This window comes from Cynoglossus semilaevis, chromosome 19 (genome assembly GCF_000523025.1).
Source record: "Cynoglossus semilaevis isolate Cse_v1.0 chromosome 19, Cse_v1.0, whole genome shotgun sequence".
Lineage (NCBI taxonomy): Eukaryota > Metazoa > Chordata > Actinopteri > Pleuronectiformes > Cynoglossidae > Cynoglossus > Cynoglossus semilaevis.
The window spans coordinates 10,481,781-10,500,736 of record NC_024325.1 but is presented as its reverse complement, the minus strand read 5'-3'; the positions used below and the strand labels follow the sequence as shown (position 1 = coordinate 10,500,736).

Sequence of the window (18,956 nt, the reverse complement as noted above, 5' to 3'; positions counted from 1 at the left end):
ACCTGAACAAGTGATAGAAATCCACTTGTTTTCATCCTCTAGGCCCGGCCAGATGACTACACCAATCAGCTGAGCTCCTTACAGCAGGCTGTCTCCTTCCACAAGCACTGGAACATAGATCCTGTGTCTGTCTACAAACACTGGCTGCAGGACACACAGCTACGAGATGAACTCTAGATGCACTCGGCCTCCTCAAGTATGTTTGACTTTCTGTGGAGATGATATTAAATAAGCGGAGTGGAGATAAACATGAGTGAAAACACCGGAGCCCGTACGGTGGCTGGAGAGATGTTTGAACATCTGTTTGCTCATATATAAATACATATACCACACTGAACGTGGTGTATGTATTTGTCATACCATATATGTAAACATCTACTTGTTTTAATTCTCCCTCTGTTCTGGCAACAGAACACAGAACCCTAACCCAACAGAAAAAAAAGCTTTTGTCATATTTCAGAATGTTGATTAATCCACAGCTACCCTGTGATTAATCAGATCGCACGGTGAAGTGAAAGCACAGGATCACAAACTGTCACTCCCAGGAGAGAGAGAATCTTATGAATCACAACGTGTGTCTCAGTATCAGGTGTCACCGTGAACCTGGTCGCTATGGCGACAGGTGTATTGACAGCAAGTAGTAATTTCAGACTGAAGTCTTTGAATGAAGCCGAGCAGACTGTGGTAAATATGTATTCAGCATCTGATGCAGAACAAATAAATCACTGTCATTTTATTCACAGCAGCCGACAGGAAGTGCTCCGTATCTGATGGCTTAATTGTTATTGTGATTTCTCACTTCACTGTGGGAATGCCTTAGTACGTCCACCGTGAAAAAAAGTCAGAATAAATCATGGATTCTTCCCATCAGAATAATTAATCTGTTCTCTGCTCTGTATGCGGGTCAAAAGTTCACTTTTCATTTTAAATCCAGTCCCAGAATTACACATTAGTAGTAATGCCCCAGCCTGACCGTTACTGCTCCTTAACGATCACAAATATAAGCCTGATTCTCATGATCAAATTCATCCAATGCTACTGGCTCCACTCCTGTACCCAGTCTGTGCTTGATGAGTGAGTAAACATACTGTTAACGTAGTACTAATTTTAAGGCCAGTAAAAAAGTACATATTGTACGAGACAACTGTGTTTTCCAGGCTGCTGTTCTTTCACCAATTTATTCGCCTAATGATATAATTCATTTCTGTTATGGACGTTTGACAATATCACACCATAAAGACTGTGAAATTGCTTTTTTTGGGCTGCTGTGGAGTTGTGTCCAACCGTGCTCCTCCACTGGTGAAAATGACACATTGTCATCAAGATCCAAACTAGTCCCTGCATGACTCACTGGTTCTTGATACTGTTTTGAAGTCTAGTATTACAATAACCAACAGATCAAACAGCAGAAGGTGTCACACCTTCTCTGACAACAACTTCCACGAATTGTTCTAAAAATAAACAATTGCCTAAATTCTACAAGTTGAACAGCTGGGGATCTGTGCTATAAATGTCTGATGTAGGAAGACTTTAATTTTTTGATTTTCCAAAGTTCTCGTCTTTAAAACAACAACAACAAAAAACCCTGGGACACAAAATAAATAAATTGGCGAACCCTTCAACTTTAGTGAACAACAAGTCCTTGTTTTTAAACATGAACTGGAAACATGTTTAATTTAACAGCTGAATCTGTGAAATTAAATGCTGAGGATTTAATTCATTCAAGTCAACATGCTAAATGTAACAATGCTCCCCATTGTCTCGACTGATGTTTTGTTTTGACATCACGGCGACACAGTGTCTGAAACTGATCTAAAGGACAGAACTGAAAACTAGTTATTACCAGATTTATTCTTTAATAACGTTTTGACTTTTTGGCTATGAGAGGTCTAAGAGTCTCAAATGAAATCAGACCTTGTATACTGTTAGTGAATTTCCAATTTACATGAACACTTTTACTGTTTGTCGTGCAATTACAAGTTTTTGACAAAGATCTGACAAATGTGACAAATGTGTAAATGTTGATACTATGACATTTCAGTGCAAGACGAAAAGCTGCCAATATTTCTCCACCTGTCAACCGTAATTACCAGGCAGTGGAATTATTTTTGTACAGTCACAAGTGTTAGGTTTCTTAAAGCTAATACAGAGCTGCTAACTGCTAACTCTGGTCTATGATCTCAGACCCATAGGTTAAATAATAAGACAGCCGTACACTGACAAAGGTTTAGACCAGGAATGTCCAATTTCTGGCCCATGAACTACACACATGCAGCCCACGTCTCAATGTCAGTTTAATGCAGGGGTCACCAACGTGGTGCCCCGGGGCACCTGGTAGCCCCCATGGGTCACCTGGTGCCAACAGGGTACGTTCTAAAAATCAAACTAGTCAACAAGAAGGGTCAAACACTGTACTGTGACTGTGCTTTTTGAATACAATGATATTCAAATGGGTGCGATGACGATGGTAAGAAGAGTGTCTGCTGTTGTATGTCCCAGAACTGATTATTATTATGTTGTTCAGGAAGTCCTTATCAGACAAGTAGCTCTTCATATGACTAAGTGCCCTTGAAGTAGCTCTCAGTTTCCAAAAGGTTAGTGACCCCTCGTGTTATCCTTCGGGTCTAGGTGACCTGGTGGGTCAATGTGCCTTTGTGTGTGTGTGTGTGTGTGTGTTTGCTCCTGTACTGCATGGCTTGTGCCAACTTTTCTGCATATTCTGATTCTGGGACAAGATAAAAATCCATTGCGAGGACGCTGGGTGTGAACAAAATGCAAGGACAAGGATTTTTTAATTTACAGAATTATGTTTTTGTTGGGTTTTTTTTTAACCAATGATCACATTTAGATTTAAAAAAAAAACCCAATCTACTAGCCTTGACCATGTCAATTCAAAGACCTATGTCTGGTTATTTAATTTAAAAGTGCCTTGAGAATCAAGCATTTTCTTCGTCAAACAAAAACACTCTTGGCCTCAGTGACAGTCATTGTTTATACCAACTTGATCTGATCCCTCCAGCTTTTGTGTTAGAAGTATTGCCACAAGATTGTTTCCCAGGAAATGCAGATTATTAGAACATGACCCAGGCACCAACCAATTAAAACGTTGGGAGTAAACCAACTCCGTCGGAGTGGACGGAGCCGGAGAATGAACACGGGTTTTTTAATCTCTGCCCACGTGAGGCAGTTTGTTTTAGCTGAGCCATAAAAATGATAGTTATCGAGGTGAAACCGGTCCCTTGCACAACCTGTTTATAATCGCACAGGTGGCACAGAGTGTGTCGGCGAGGAAACACCTAGCCATTGTCCATTTTCACAAACAGTGAACAGTGAACGTGTGAACTCATGTGTCTAAACTCTGACTATGAGTAATTGGAATTTACCTGTGTTGTTTTGAGCAGCGTAATAATTGTTACTTCACGTCACAATCGTGGGCCACCTAGTGGAAGAGTGGTGAACACCGCTGAGTTTGGATGTTCACCCAGAGTGTGATGGTTTTCTCCAGGTCTTCTGGAGAAAACTCCAGGGGGCAGGGGGGGTTAATGGAGCAGAGTCTTATCAGTCCACAGAAAGGATTCATTTGAACCTCTCTTCAAAGTGGATTTCAATCCCTGAGACATTACTTTGTTTCAACATGTGTTTTTACAGCACTGACTACTTTTTTTTGTACCAGGAGAATACTGTATCTCTCTGACCGACTGCTGATATGGTTAGTTATTTGTCCTGTTGTGAAGAAGCAGTTACAACTCTCAGTGTTATTCTGATTGTTATCTCGTCAGATCATATTAGCACTGCATATTAATTACTTTCATAAAGTATCATGATTGGAATTATGTTTTCCCTGTTTTGTGAATCTGTTTTTTTTTATATTTAAAAAGGTATTCTTTAAGGTTTTCCCACCTCCTCCCTCCTTCCTGTGTTCTTGCTCCTGTGATTACCTGCTTTGATTTGCCTTAACCCTAATGTTTTGTGTTCCTCCTGTTTATCAGTGATTTCAAGCCTTTGCCTGTGATTGTCCTTTTAACACCGTTATCTTCAGACCAAGTCAGAGGACCGTGACCGGATAAAAACGCCTGGACTCTCTCCTGTCCACACAGTCCTGCATTTGGTTCCTCATTCATCTGTGTCGGGAGTCATCTACACTGACAGGTCAGCAGAACAGTAAGCCATGCTTCTTATGTCATCAAACCATAGACCAGACACTGTAGGTCCAACAGACAGTGTTGTATGTTATTGATGATTGATGAGGACCAGATTTATCAGAGATGATGACATGTAGACGCTCACATTTTTTTTGTCTCCCTCAAATTAGCAGCAGCAATCTGATATTGTAACCTGTTTGTTTTTTGTTTTCTTCTCAGAACTACTTCAGAATCAGAAATTTGATTGCCTGGGGAAAATTGCAACCGATGTTATCTGGAATACAGAAGAAAAAAAAATTAAAAACTGGAGGCTGGGGTGAGTCACCTTTGTTAACCCTGGTTAATTATTCACAAGATTTTTGGTAAATTTAGTTATTTCCACACAGTTTCTGTCAGTTTCGATCTTCGTTGTTAGCCTTTTCATCAGAGGAGTTTATATTGTAGGTTTGTGTAGTAGTAGTAGTAGTAGTGGTGCCTCCATGAGGTGGGTGGCAGTTTGTACCTTTGTATGTGTGAGTGTGTGTGTGACAGACCGTGTGACCGCGTGTGTGACAGTTGAATGTCTTGATGCCAGGTCGAGTGTGTGAGCTCATTTCTACTGTTATTGTCACTGTGGGTACACACTACTGATGGCGTGTACTCCCAGTCAGTACTCCCAAGTCAAATACAACGTCACCAGTTCACAGTGAACATGCTGATGAAAATCTGTCATCGTCTCTGAAAGAACACGGTGTGTACTCGTGGTGTGTACTTTGCATTTATGTTAGGAGCATAATTAGAGGCAAATAAATAACGAAACGTGGTGAAGGATGGGGTTGATGAGTACAAGGTATGACTGAGAGACTGTGTCAGTCATTAAGAGCCTTGTTACAGAATTTGCCTGGGTGAACATTGTTATTAAAGAAGGCGCTCAATTGAACTCTTAGATCAGCATATGTAAGTGACTTTCATTCATTGATAAAGGCCCGTTTACTGTGAGGCTGCTATCACTGTGTATTCTAACAACCAACCTACTGTCAGGTGTGGAAAAAAAAGAACTGAACCAGTTCATTTTTTCATGTTTTCTGAGGTACAAGCGATATTGCAACAAACATTTTTCTGATCAGTTCCGCTGAAATGTTTGGCTTTCTGAAATATTGCTTTCACTTAACTTCAAAACATGACCACAAAGGAACAAAGGCCCGGGGGTCTGTTCAGGGAGACCACTGGAGCGCATGTCAGAATTCCCAGCCCCTGTTTACTGCACTTTGCAGCAGCCGTGGCCGTGTTTATCAGGTCACATATCTGCTGACGCTCTTCAAGGTTTAATCTAATCCTCATGGGAATATTCTCTGTCTCCTGGCCTTAGAATTCACTGCTGCTTTTAAACTGGACTCTGTTTGTCCGTCTCACTGTGACGGTGGAGTAGTTGAAGGAAGATTTGACGTTAGAGCAGGGCTGTCAAACATATGGCCCGTGGGCCAAAACTGGCCCACTAGGGGGTTAAATTCATGCTTGATGAATGTTGAAAGACATCTCAAATATTTTATTATATATATATTTCTTTTTTCAATATACTTGTACTCACTTGCATGAAAACAAAGGGGACTTATTGTAAATTATAGGTAAATATGCTATGATTGCACATACGGAGACATTTGCATTGCAGATTTCAGCTGGTTGTTGCTTTTGAGCGACTATAACTTACTATAACCAACGCTACGGTAAAGGGTTGTCGTTCATCTTCACTCCAACTGTCTGTGGTTGTTGTTATATTAGTGAAATCTGACCTTGATTGATATGCAGTTCCAGTTAAACCTCAGCATATCTGTCTGCAGGCCTGTAATTTATCATGCATCTATTATGTGGAGCTTCCAGGACAAATGTGTGCTTCAGGTTTTGGAGGACACTTCTGAGAAGAAGGGAATCAAACTTGTGACCTTTTCATCCAGAGGGTGACAACCTCTTTATCAAATCCCTCTCACCTCCGCAGCCCAAATGTATCAAACGTGTCTCGAAGGTCACGGACATTTGTGACATTTTAGCTAGAATTAAAATTCAGCGGAGGCACCGTGGACCAAACTGTGGCTCCTAAAGAGATCAGTGTTTAAGAGGGACAGGGGGAAGAAAGTGCCAAAAAAAAAAAAAAAAAAGAAAAAGAAAAGAAACATAATCTGTTCAGTTCTCAGGTTGCATGTTCAGGCATGCTGTTGGTTTAAGGATTACATTTCCGCCTTCTTTTCTTTTGTCCATGCTGGACCACACGATTAAGGACATAGTTTTCCTGCCTTAGTGACACGACAACATATTTATGTGGCAGCCTGTTCTTTTGTCCCGGTGATGCGCTCCACTTACAGCAGTATGCTGCTGATTTAGAGGCGTGCTCATCAGTCAGTTCACTTATAACAACAACAATCATTTACCTTCAGACCTGAGAACCTGAGTCAACAAATATTTGGCAGTTTAACACTGGGTTTATGTTGCCAAACTCATTTTAGCCACCGCCGTAGGCATTATAAGAAGTTCAGCCCTGTTTTATTTCTACTTTATATTTTACTGTTTAGTACATGTGCGTATATATATATATATATGAAAAATGGAAATGAAAGAAAAGATGAGTTTCTATGCAGATGATAATCTCCTCTTACTTTATTAAATTCTTTCCAGTAATGTTGTTGAAACCATTGTGTTAAATTCTTCACTAAATACAGTGAAGAAACAAATAATGATACATCACCATTTTGATATTTTTTTTGTGATAGTTTGGGTTCTTCATAGATTTAAACCCAAAATGTCCGACGACATTTTCAGGGCTTTGGTCCAAAGCCCTGCCGCCATGTTGACCCCTGGCTACAGCAGTTTTTAACCACGGTAAAGTGATTTATTTAAGATTTGGATTTCATATTTTTGTAATTTCAAAAAATGTTTTTTTATGCTTTTTTTCTATTTATTACTTCAACATCTATTCATCTGTGTATGACTTTACTGTTCCCCAAGGAGGAGAACACATGTTGTCAGTTAAGAGACTGTACCCACAAAATTTTGGAGCAGTCTGTAAAAAGAACAAAAAAAACCAAAACAAAAACAAAAAAATATGGATCTACGGCCTGCCTTAAGCTACTCGTACTATCTTGAGACCAAACTAATTCAGTTAAAAACGGCACATTATGCTCCACTTATTTATTCATGAGGAAGTTTTCATATGAGGCTAATCCTGCACACTAGCTTCTCTTTTAAGAAGTTATCTCGCAGAATCAGGTTACGTGTAACGAGCTACAGACAGGACAGGAAAACAAACCAATTACCCTTTTTTGAGTTTTTGTTTTGGGGGGAAATGGGAGATTTCCCTTCAATTTGTTTATTTGTTTGCCACAACTGATTATTTATTCTGGAATGATGTATTATTAAGCAGATATGTGAGCGCACATGGACTCTGTGGTTGTGTTTATCTGATGGAAAATACGTGTTCGATGTTTAATTTAGAGAACTATTTTCTGGTGTAGGCAAATAAGGGCGTACCAGACTCAGGCGTGTCTGTTTTTTTTTCTTCTCACAGTTGCCATTTGTGGACATGCACTATTAAATAATGACTAATAGTATAATTACTGCAGTTTAAGTCGGAGTCTTTAAGTGGAGGGAGCGTGGATACGACTCAGAAAGAAATGGAGGCTGAGGTCATTTGGCAGAAAAAAAAGAAAGTACAACAGATTTAACTGAAAGGAAATGGTGTGCTGTCTTTGGTAAAGAGCTGTAAATGCAGGTTCTACCAATCCATTTGATTGAAATCCATTGGATTAAAGGCACTATAAATGGATGTCCAAAATGAGGAGCAACATGTCTGTGTAGGTTCTCAGTCATCCAGGTCATTTATTCCAGTAATAGTTACATCGAGGGCAGCTGGGCGAAGTCGTTTTTTTTTTTCTTTTTAAGACGTTTCACCTCTCAACCAAAAGGCTTCTTCAGTTCTGGAACGGCCCTCGACGTAACTATTTTTGGACTATAAGTGGATGTTCTCACAAAAAACAAACAAAAAAACAGCAAAATGTTCTTCTTTGGCAAAAATAAAAAATATTACAAATTAAATTAAACTGACCTGCTGTGTAGCCCGTCCACCCTCACAATTGCCCCTCGCCCCCCACTTTGGGAACCATTGGTGAAGAAAACACAAATGACCTTCGTTTGATATCGACGAGGGAATAAAAAAAGGATCAGGATATTTCTGAGTTATTTGTTGTTCAGCTATAAATGTCTGGCTAAGATCCCAAATGATTTATTCATCCTTTGTGCCTCAGCAATTTATCACTTTAGCCACAAATGGATTTTGGAAGTGTTTAATTATAATGACATAACAACATTAGCTCTATAATGTGAGGACGAGCTGGTGATCCAGGCTATAAGTTCTAGCAGTTATCTTTGTGTTTTTATCATCTCCCATAGAGAGGTCACAGAGAGTTTATCAGAAAGACCAGGGACAGTCCAACGACCTGGTTGACAGGGGCAAGACAAAGGGGCAGGGGCAGAAACAGTAACAGGTGAGGAGGGTAACAGAAGGGTAACTGTTCAGAACACCTGAATATCCAGACATCTTTCAGATCAGCTGTCCATCACTGGTCCACATATAGAGACATACAACTATTCATCTCTATCCATACTTTACCAGATGGCCATTACTCATCCAGAACCACAGATCTGGAACGTAGAACTAGTTTTAGGCAAACAATTAGTTTAAAAAAATTTTCCTTTAGGTTCCAGTGCTGTGACATACAGTATGTGTCTGAAGAGTGTGGTGAATCCAGCATGCTGGTACTTTTTCTGCTTGGACTGTATAGAACCCACTGTTCCCCAGAGCAGTGCTTCACCATGTGCCTCTGTTGGGCTGGAGGTTTATTGTTCTTTGTTAGAAGCTGGCCAGGCATGGCTCTCCTGTAGAGAACCATAGAGGCTCATTATCACAGTTTTGGTGCAGCGTGTCCCACAAATATGGACACACACACACACACTGTTATTGTGTGTGTGTGTGTGTGACAGAATCACCAGTTACACTAACTGAGAAAATGTTCCAAGGCCATGGTTTTAACGATCTGACATCAACCTTCCACACGTTGAATGTTAAACCTCACCCTCAGTGTTACAGGGCTTCATGGAACACAAAGTCTCACAGTAAAAAAAAGGAAGGGAAACCGTCTCAGAACTGATGCAGGCAAAGCAAAGACAACGTTTTGCTCCAATGAAACTCGTAAATCTGGTAAATCTATGGTAGTGGAGAGGACGAGTAGTCAGGCGTTGACAAGAAAGAATTGACACACAAGTCATTTTCATTTAATGATCCCACTGTTGTTTCTGTTGGAAGTTTCAAAGTTCAACTGATTCTAGCTGCCGGTTATTCAGCTTTTACCCTAACAGGAAACAAGCAGCAACTTTTTAAAATAATGTACAAAGTGAGGCGAGCTGCCACATCTGAAAAAAAAAAAAAAAAAACAGTGCACAAATTAAACCATTTGTTTTAGGCATGTTTTGAAAGAAAATGATTAAAGATCTCCAACTGCAGGAGGTATGAACCTGGGAGACTTGTGGAAAAGTGGAAAAGTGTTTGTGTCCTGCAGCAAACACACAAGGGAGTCTCCACTCCCTCTACTGTCAGTTCACTGTTGGACTGTAGCTAGTGAGTCGCAGCGAAGGTTCCAGTCTGAGGACCTGAGTCTAAAGTCTCCTAATTAACAGTGACTGTTAATTAGGAGACTAATTAACAGTCACACACACACACAGAATGCTGTCTGTTCATGTTATAGAAACACGATCAAAATTGATTTAATTTAAAAAAATGTAAACATAAAAATGTTTTACACGTATTAATTGAGGATGGCATCACATCCTCAATTTCTTTTTTGCTAATGCTTAATAAGATCTCAAATAAATAAAGGTTTTAATCATCAGTCTGCAGCCTGAGTTTCCACTTCCTCCTCTAATTATTCTAACTGACCTTCAAGCACACACACGGTTCCTGTGTAAGAGCGTTGGTGATTTTCATCTAATTTTAACACAGCGATGATGAACAGTCTGGTGTTCCTCTCACCTCCGTGGCTTCATTCATAGCACATCATTTTTGCGTTCCCGTCGGTTGCTACGGACAACAGATCCGGTCAAACTCAGGTGCTCAGTATTTCAGGGAGCTTCTTGTGATCACTGCACCGACGTCTCCGTGTGTGAAGGCCTCTCAGCTCGGGCCTGGACTCCCGTGTCCACACAGTAAAATGTTGGTAATAACAGGCCACGGGTTTTATTAAAGAAAGTAATCCAAACTCCATCAGGGCTTGGCACAGCTCCACTCCACCGGCCCTAATGGAGCTGTCACAGTAAAGACTGAGCTGGTGATGGAATGATTATGTTGGTTTTTGGGTGTGTTTTTGACCTCCACCGCTGCTGTTTTTATGTCACTGTTTTTATGTTAGCAAGTTATGTTCCAGAGTGTGTTAAAATGTAATCATAATTTTTTTCAAAGAATCGATTGTTTAATAGTCCCATTAATCCTGGTTATCATCTCAGCATCATCAACTCCAGCTTAGCTTGGTCTCCTGTAGATAGATAGATAGCACTTCATTAATCCCACGGGAGCTCCCTTCAGGAAATTGTTGTGTTAGCAGCACATATGCTGTTATCAGGCTGCGCCCAGCAGGTGCCAGGCATGTGGTTCCTCTGGGTATGGAACCCAGGATTCTCTGCCGTCTGCTTCAGAGGCAGGCGTGCTAACGGCTACACTATGGAACCGAGCAGACGTCACCGTTCACCTTTAAAACAACATCATAAGTCAGCATGAAAGACAAATCACACACACTAATGACGCAGGTTTTGTACCAAAGTTGAAGGTTTTACCTGAGTGTTTGTACGGAGCTAAACAAACGTTTTCACTTCATTCAACAAAGGCTAAAAAAAAACAACTTAAGAGTTATTTATTTGAATGGGATTCAGAATGTCTGTTGACTTGAATCAGCGGGGGAGCAACAAAAGTGTGACCGTGGAAGAGCTGAACTTCAACTGTCACAATGAATATATTGTTATAAAATAGCTGCCACAAGTCTGACACTGACAACGACAACAACGTCAGCCTTTTACATTGATATTTGTTGGCTCTGTGGAAAGGCAGCTGGCTTTTAGGTCCAGTTACCAAAGTTATCCCTCCTGAACTAAACAAAATATCTTTGTTATATTGCCAAGGTCATAACAATGTTCTGTATAATTATGTTTCCTATGGGAATTTTTTTAATTTTTACAACCCCCAGGGCATTTGGCTATTGACATAAAACTTGTTTTTAACTGTCTAAAGGAAAAAAACAAACCACCAAACTTTTCAAAATTCTGCTGCCCTGTGTGAACTGACTTCCACAACAGGACACACACAGTCAGTCTGGTGGCTCGTTCCTGAGTTCCTTGTCTGTGACTGAGCATTATTTGAGTTGCCTCAGTCACAGCTGAATGTACTGTATATTATAATAACCTTTCTTTAAAAAAAAATTAAAACTCTGTGTCTTGGTATTTATGCATAACCTACAGATGTTCAACATCAGAATAAAGATTTTAACGCAGCACAGCTGTTCTAGGTATCTTCAAAACAGCTGGTCATCCTGCATTCTCAGCAAATTCATGTTGCGAGTTTGCAGAGAAAAGTCCAAATAGGAGGAAATACCCACTGGGTACTGAAAACTATGTCCTGATGCCAGCAGTCAGTGGAGATTTGTCAACTTACTATTCATTAGAGCCAAGATATGCAGAAGAGCATCTCTTGACTTGAAGCTAATGAGCAGCCGAGGAGCAGAGTGGAACTAAGAACGGGGCTGAGTCCAAACTTGGTTTAAGTGGACGACAGAACGCTGCCATTAACATGCATCTCCTGAATGCTCGAAGCGGTCACCTGGTCAGTCTGGACACTGTGTCAGTTGTGAAATCGACTTGTTGTCATCTGACCTGATGTTGAAGTCTGCACAGTGCAACAGTGTGTGTTGAGGTGGTTTTTAAAGCTCAGGTTGCTTTAAATCAAAGGTTCTTGTTGGCAGTGCGTGCAAATAACAACGTGATTGACTGAATTAGAGCAACGACAAGTGGAATTACTGGAGATGCAGCACATTTTATTCTGCTCATCTTATTAAAACCAAGACAATTTCCATTTAAGTATTTAATCATCTGATGTTGGAGTTTCTCTGTAATCTTTTCATTATCTTGAGGAAAGTTAACGTTTTTACACGTAGAAGTATAATGTTGATTTCTTTATGTTTAATTAACTTTTTTTTAATATACATTTACTGGGAATCCTACTGTTTTGGATAAAGTAGTTTGTTTTTTTTACTTTTACTTTTAACCTAGATTAGCTAAGCCTAATAAAACTCTGCTGCTGATAAGTGCTTCATCCTGTTAAGACTTGTGAAGAAGGCCGCAGCCGACCCCAGGTCACCGGAACACACGGACAACACGGAGACAATAAATACATATCATGTTTCAGTACAAGTACAGCCAAGTACAGCAGGACGCTGCGGCTCATACTTTGTCTGTAAGTCATTATGAATATTTCTGTAGATTCAGCTGATCGCTAATAAAGCGTTACCTCTAAATTTGAACACAACAGGCTAACTCTGTACGACACGCAGGGGCCAATGCCTGAACGTTTCCTGGATTCGGCGCTGCTTGTTCTCTCCGATACATTATTGAATTATCTCATTTTGAGCACCGAGGAGAAACGGAGCCCGTGCAACCGAAGCCCACTGAGGAGGAACAGCTGTTGTTTGTGCCTGGCGAGGTCAGCCAAGTAGATGGACGATCTAACTATAGTACAGTTGGACTTCATGGGGTTGCACTTGCAGCTCCTTCCAAAGGTTGGATGAAACCTGAAGCAGCGACCTGCTCATTTTGTGGTTTGTTCAAGTGTTAATGAAAAAGCAATCATATTGAAAACAATCTCCAAAGCCATAAAAGCTGTTTCTCTTCACACCCTCCATTCCAATCTTAACACTGCGTTTCCATCCGTAGATTTCTGGGAAATGTCCTGGAACCAGATCACAACCCGCTTCTTTGCCTCATCGAAGAACTGATGGAGTTTAAAACCTGCTGCAAATCATTTCAACAGGTTTCCATTTAGGCTTTGTTGAAAACGTGATCTTTCTGATTGTTTTGTCAAATTTTAACGATTGAAAAAAATGTTTTTTTTGTCATGTAATGAAGATGTAATAGCAAATCTGCTAAAGCCCTCGGATTTGCTCTTTTGTTTTATCTGCTGTCTGAAATCATCTGTTATCATTAGCATCTTGCACGTAAAATCCTTCGCAACACAATAAAGTCAAACTAAAATGATGTAAAACAGTGTTTATTACCCAGGTTATTAATCCTCCATTTACTTTGTTGGTCATAAAAGGTTGGCAGCAGGAAAAGATAACTGTCAGGAAAAGGTAACGGGAATATGAACCGTGTTGTTTATGAGCTACATGACACCACCGCAGTAAAACAAACCCATTTGGAAATGTATTTTATCTTATTTTTTTAATAATTTCCAAATGTGAACTTGAGACAAACCTTTTTTTTTTAATCAGCATCTTGGCAGAGAGTCAGAGGAAACAGTCTCTTCTGATGAAGCCGCTGATAGTAGAGAGGACCGACCTTCAGCCACCTCCAGCCAACAACAAACATCCTGCATCTGATGCAGCCGCTGTGTCTACGATTGTGTGAGTTAAAGATACCCCTAACCCTGGATGCTGACCCCTCCTCTCAAAAAATGAACTCTTCATCTTCTTCAGATGATAATGTCCCCGCCAGTCCTTTGTTATCCAGGTCCTGAATTTAACCCCAAGTGTTTTATATAATATGAAAATGTGAAAATATAATATGAAGGAGAGACAGCTTCAAATCTATCCTTACTAGTGCCTCACAACATGAAATGCCTTCTTACTAGAAGCAATTGTTTATCTTTAAGTCAAGTTTTCTGAAGAGAAGCCTGATCAAATATTTTTTCCTTACAGTTTCCAACGTACCTGCGAACCCAGGTCCACAGACCTGGACCACTAAGACACACCGATTTAACCACCACTAACACTGGCCTTGAGAAATACAGGTACCGTCAACAATTGGTCCTACAATTTGACAAGGGGGGCGGGGTCAGGAGCAGAAAGATGGCATGTAAAAGTCATGCAGAGGCTAAAATGCTAAAATGCTTTTAGCCTTCTCCAGGCCATCTATAGGGAAAATGTAGGAATTGCAGGGTAAAGGCAGAAGTATAATCACAAAACAAACCAATTATAGAATTTGAACAAGTTTGGTGCACCGGATTACAAAGCTGAACGGGCCACATCCGGCCCCCGGGCCTTAGTTTGCCCATGCCTGGTCTAAACTCTGATCATGGGAAACAATGAGTAATATTTTAAATGTTATGTGCAACGATCATTTTTACTTGTTCAGCAGCAAAAGACGCAAGGGAGTTCTCTGTTTAGTCTGTTTGTTATTTATTTTTTCCAGAACTCTGTGACGCCTTACTTCAGCACTATTTGTAAAAAAAAAAAAAAAAAACAGCTGAGCTCACAAAACAGGTGCAAAAACAGGTACAAAACAATATCAGCACCAACCTCAGGGTTTTTGTTTATTTTTATTTAAATCTAAAGGTTGTTAGAATTCCTAGCATGGCTAACACGAACCCTAGTTTCTGCTACAAGTTTCTCCCCATTTATATGTAAGTCTCTCCAGGGCGAGGAATAAACTGTAGAAACATCAGTCATTCAGTTCACAACCTTTTCTGTTGAAGCCAAGCGCAGAGACATAAGACGGTACAGGCTCTATAATCCTGGGGAGGTACTTCAAAGTACTCTCTGCAGTCCTTCCTGTCACTAAAATACTCCTTAGGAAACTTGAATGGTCGAGAAAATAACTTTAAAGGGGAATCAGTTACTCTTGAACGAGGTAACAAACTGTGTGTGGGTGTTTGTGCGAGGGAGAGAGAAAGGAATATATAGATGGAGAAACTTGCTATTCTCTAATTGGTTTCTTTTAATTATTATCTGTTGTTGCCATAAATAGTTGCCGTCTGTGCCTGTGGTAGGAGTGTATTAATAGAGCGCTGAATATAGATGTGTTTATTGTAGATGTTATTTGATAAATGACTAAACTGTTGAGTAAAACAAGTTGATTTATACAGTTGAGCTTTTTAACTTTTAACTTTTTTTTCAGCATTTCTGACATTTACCTTGTTTTGTCTTTTTGTTTTTCGACCTTTTTCCCCCTCAACGCTGCCCTGCTTTAAAATAATGATTGTTTAATATCCATCACAGCTTTGTGCAGCTGTGAAATGTCAAGATGGCGTTAATAAAGTTCTTGACATTTGACGACTATTTAAACCCTTATTGTATTACATTTCATTTTCATCTCTCCCTCCAGAGGAGCGTCCTACGTTGCACTTTGAACACTAGACGGCATTTATAAAACTCCACTAATTATTTTGTTCTCACAGGTATAGGCAGAGAAAACTCTCACAGCTTAAAGCCTACGTTCACAGATAACCCCCGCAGATTAAATTTTAGCTAAACAACTGCAGCTCGTCTGTGGGAGGGGTTTAAACACGGAGCTATTTTCTGTTCCTCTTGTTGAATTAGTTTTTTTTTTTTTTGTGCGTCTTCCTCTCTCTTCTCCTGCAGTGGTGCAGTGATAAGAATCTTGCCTGCTTTGCGGTAGGTCGCAGATTCAACTCAACCCAACTCTGCCTTACCACCAAACAACAACAGTGTCAGTTTGGCTACTAACTCTGTGGTAACTTTTGTTAAAAGGAAGTGTGCAGCTCCCATTTTCCAAACCACTCACACCAAGATTATACAGCAGCCTGTCAATGAAATATTTTTAATTGTAATTGTGGTTTCATAATGAATTTCATTCATGTTTTAATGAGACGTTTAGTTTTGAAATGATTCAGTCATGAATTATTCAGCCGTTCACTCCTTTTAGCACATGGCAGATGCCTCAGTGTTATGATGTCACTGTGATCGGTCTTACACGTGGCAAAGTTAAGTGATGCTGTTTGGTGTAAGTCTTCAGATGCCTTTTGCTGGGGGTGGCTCTCAGTTTGTTCATAAATAAATCGTTTTTATTTTTTGACATATGGTGACTTTATCACTCAGGCCTGTTTGGCCAAAAATGTGTTTTAAAGTTAAAAAAAAAGTATCGTAGTGCTGATGCTGAAACTGATGCAGATTCTAAAGGAACATTGTGCTCTGTTTTTAAAATTCATTTTTGCATAACCTGCTGTTTCAAATTTGAACTGAGACATTACTTTCCTAATAATTAAAAAGGAGGAGATTTCAAAAAAGTTCCAGTATTATAATTATTATGAACTGGTGTAATTGATTTTTACCAGTAAAGTGCTAAGTACACTCTTCTCCTGTGTTATTTGACTATATTTATTAGATGAGGTACATTTTGTCTTCCTCAGAATCCAAATCAGATTTTCACTGTTCCTGGTGAAATAAAATGAGAATGAATGGAGCAGATTTGCACATCCATTAGTCAGACAATGGGACTTGATCAATGGGGTTTTGGAGATGATCACTGTCCTCCTAATAAGGATGTAGTGGATGAAAGAGAATGAGCTGAATTCTGATGACACGCAATAATAAAACAGAGCAGACGTTCTCCTCATTGATGTTGTCAGCCCATTGTAGTCCATAAGTGTTGATTGGTGCAAATGGGTCTCTCCTGTGAAACGAGATGGTTTTCCTCTCTGAGCTGCAGGCCAACTCCCCATGAATAAACAACAGACTACTTTTTTTTTTTAAATACACCATTAAACCACTTGGAGTGTGAGTGAGGTGAACCTATGTGGTACAGGTGGTAAGTTAAGTTTATTAATTATAAGGACTGAGCGTAACATGGGATACATTTTACTTTAAAATCTATTTGACATTAAATTAACAAATTAACACTACATGCAGTACAGTGTGTGTTACGATTAGCCATATGTATATATGTAAATATATACACACATATATATATATACATGAAATTGCTTAATAGTTATATCAATTTTTGAACTGTATGTATATTACATTTCTGGCCATTTGAAAACTGGATATTGACCAACATCTGATTAAATTTTTTATGAATAATTCAAAGGAAGCCTGTGACAAACGTTACATGTTTCTTTTCATCCCTGTCCAAAAAACCTCTCATCCACTCAAAAAAGTCATTTTTTTGGTAATATTTTCCATTAAAGAACCCCCCCACCCCCCCACCCTGCAGTGACCCCACTCTTTTACGACAGTCCATCTGCTCTCTGCTTCTATCTCATTAACTCCTGCTCATTTTACTGTTCAGATAGAGCACAGCCCAGCTGCAGCGTTCTGCTTCTCTTCCTCTGTTAATCACCTGTTTTGTAGCCCCAGCATTTAAAAATTATTATTATTATTTTGAATTTGCCAGATGTCACTTATTGATTATTGAAGACCACTCTGACACAAACGTACAGTTAGACATATGCTGTAACTATTACAGGTCAAGTAGGGCTGGTGTGTGGGGGTGTGTGAAAAACAAAATGGTGCCTGGAATTCAAATGGGTTCACCTGAAATTACTAGTAATTGATTAAAAAAATACTGATATTTTTTACTAATTGAAATGAATTAGTGCGATTAAAACACCATACACACTTAAATAACTGTATTCTTTCACTTTCATGAACATAAATCCAGTTCAACTAAAATGACACAAAGCTAACAAACAAACATGGTAGCAAACAAAAACGAATTTAAAAAAAGTCTCTTTATTATCACCAGCCAAATAAAATATTGGAAACGAATAAAAACCAGCCTCTCATTTACACAACACGTTATGACAACAACCTGTATCATGTTGTCTCCTATTTGTTCTATGCTAAATGAAAAAAGAAAAATATTTAATTGTTGACTAGCATCAGGCTATGTCCATGCTAATTGGCGGGCTGTCCAGACCTGTACACGTCATTTATCAACCAATCACCGCTCGTGCAGCCACATTAGTGCAGCTGTTGCCTAAGTTAAAAGGTGTTGCTCTAGTTCTCTCATCTTCATGCGCTGAGCTGAACCTGAACCACAAACACAGCGCCCCCTGCACTGGTGGCTGCATAATTGGATTAATTGGATAAATGGTTGAAGGCAGTACATGTCTTTAATTCTGTTATTTCACACGTTGTCTGCTGGATGGTAGGAGTGAGGGGGGGTGGGGGGTCCTGAGACTTTATATGCAGCCGTGACCAGGGTTTAATGCGTTTGTGAGAAAACTGTTGGGAGAATGACAAGAGTGCGAATGGAAAAATATATATTTAAAGATAGAGGGTAGGACACAGTGTGTGTGATTGGTGGTGCGGACCGTGTGTGTGTGTGTGTGTGTGTGTGTGTGTGTGTGTGTGAGTGAGAGAGAGAGAGAGAGAGACGGAGGGTGGGGGGTGGCTCCTGCTTTTACGCACAGACTCGGATTCACTTGCAGCGCTGCTGCTCTGAGCTCACACAGCAGATGAGTCGGTTCCTCATGACTTACTGTCCATGGTATTTTCTAACTCACTGCATTGACCGGGACTCCCGCTGACGCGTCAGTCACACCGGAGATTCGATACATAGACGCAGGAGAACCGACCCTGAGCGCAGGGAAAGTTGTGATCGTCAGGATGGAGGTTCCTGTCTTCATGTTGTTGATACACTTGACCCACACTGAAATCAAAGGTAGGAGAAGGTCACACTGCGCACTACTCGTAAATCTAATTCAGTAAATAGTACAAATAAAATACCAAATATCATCTGTTCTTGGAAATGTAATATTTTCATCCAAATATTTTTTTTCCCGATGATGCG

General features: G+C 39.9%; 2 protein-coding genes across 6 annotated transcripts in view; both read left to right on the top strand.

Moving 5' to 3' along the window:
- The window catches only part of b3glctb (beta 3-glucosyltransferase b), a 29,329-nt gene extending 11,975 nt beyond the window's left edge, over positions 1-17,354 (top strand). The window contains exons 13-17 of one of the 4 annotated variants that reach the window (XR_003052853.1): positions 43-196; positions 4,040-4,149; positions 4,362-4,458; positions 13,694-13,825; positions 14,120-17,354. Coding sequence is in view for 1 of the 4 variants with exons in the window: in XM_008332890.3 (XP_008331112.1) it covers positions 43-177 (135 nt within the window). In the remaining 3 variants the exon portion in view is untranslated. Of the gene's footprint in view, positions 1-42; positions 744-4,039; positions 4,150-4,361; positions 7,213-13,693; positions 13,826-14,119 lie in introns of those variants that run through there. The other 3 variants (XR_003052852.1, XR_523248.3, XM_008332890.3) reach the window with 3 other exon arrangements.
- A 1,006-nt stretch (positions 17,355-18,360) lies between these two features.
- rxfp2a (relaxin family peptide receptor 2a) overlaps positions 18,361-18,956 on the top strand; it is a 41,063-nt gene continuing 40,467 nt past the window's right edge. Inside the window, exon 1 of one of the 2 annotated variants that reach the window (XM_025065404.1) lies at positions 18,361-18,827. In XM_025065404.1, the coding sequence (XP_024921172.1) occupies positions 18,773-18,827 (55 nt within the window). In that variant the 5' untranslated portion in view covers positions 18,361-18,772. The remainder of the gene's footprint in view (positions 18,828-18,956) is intronic. The other variant, XM_008332888.3, reaches the window with a different exon arrangement.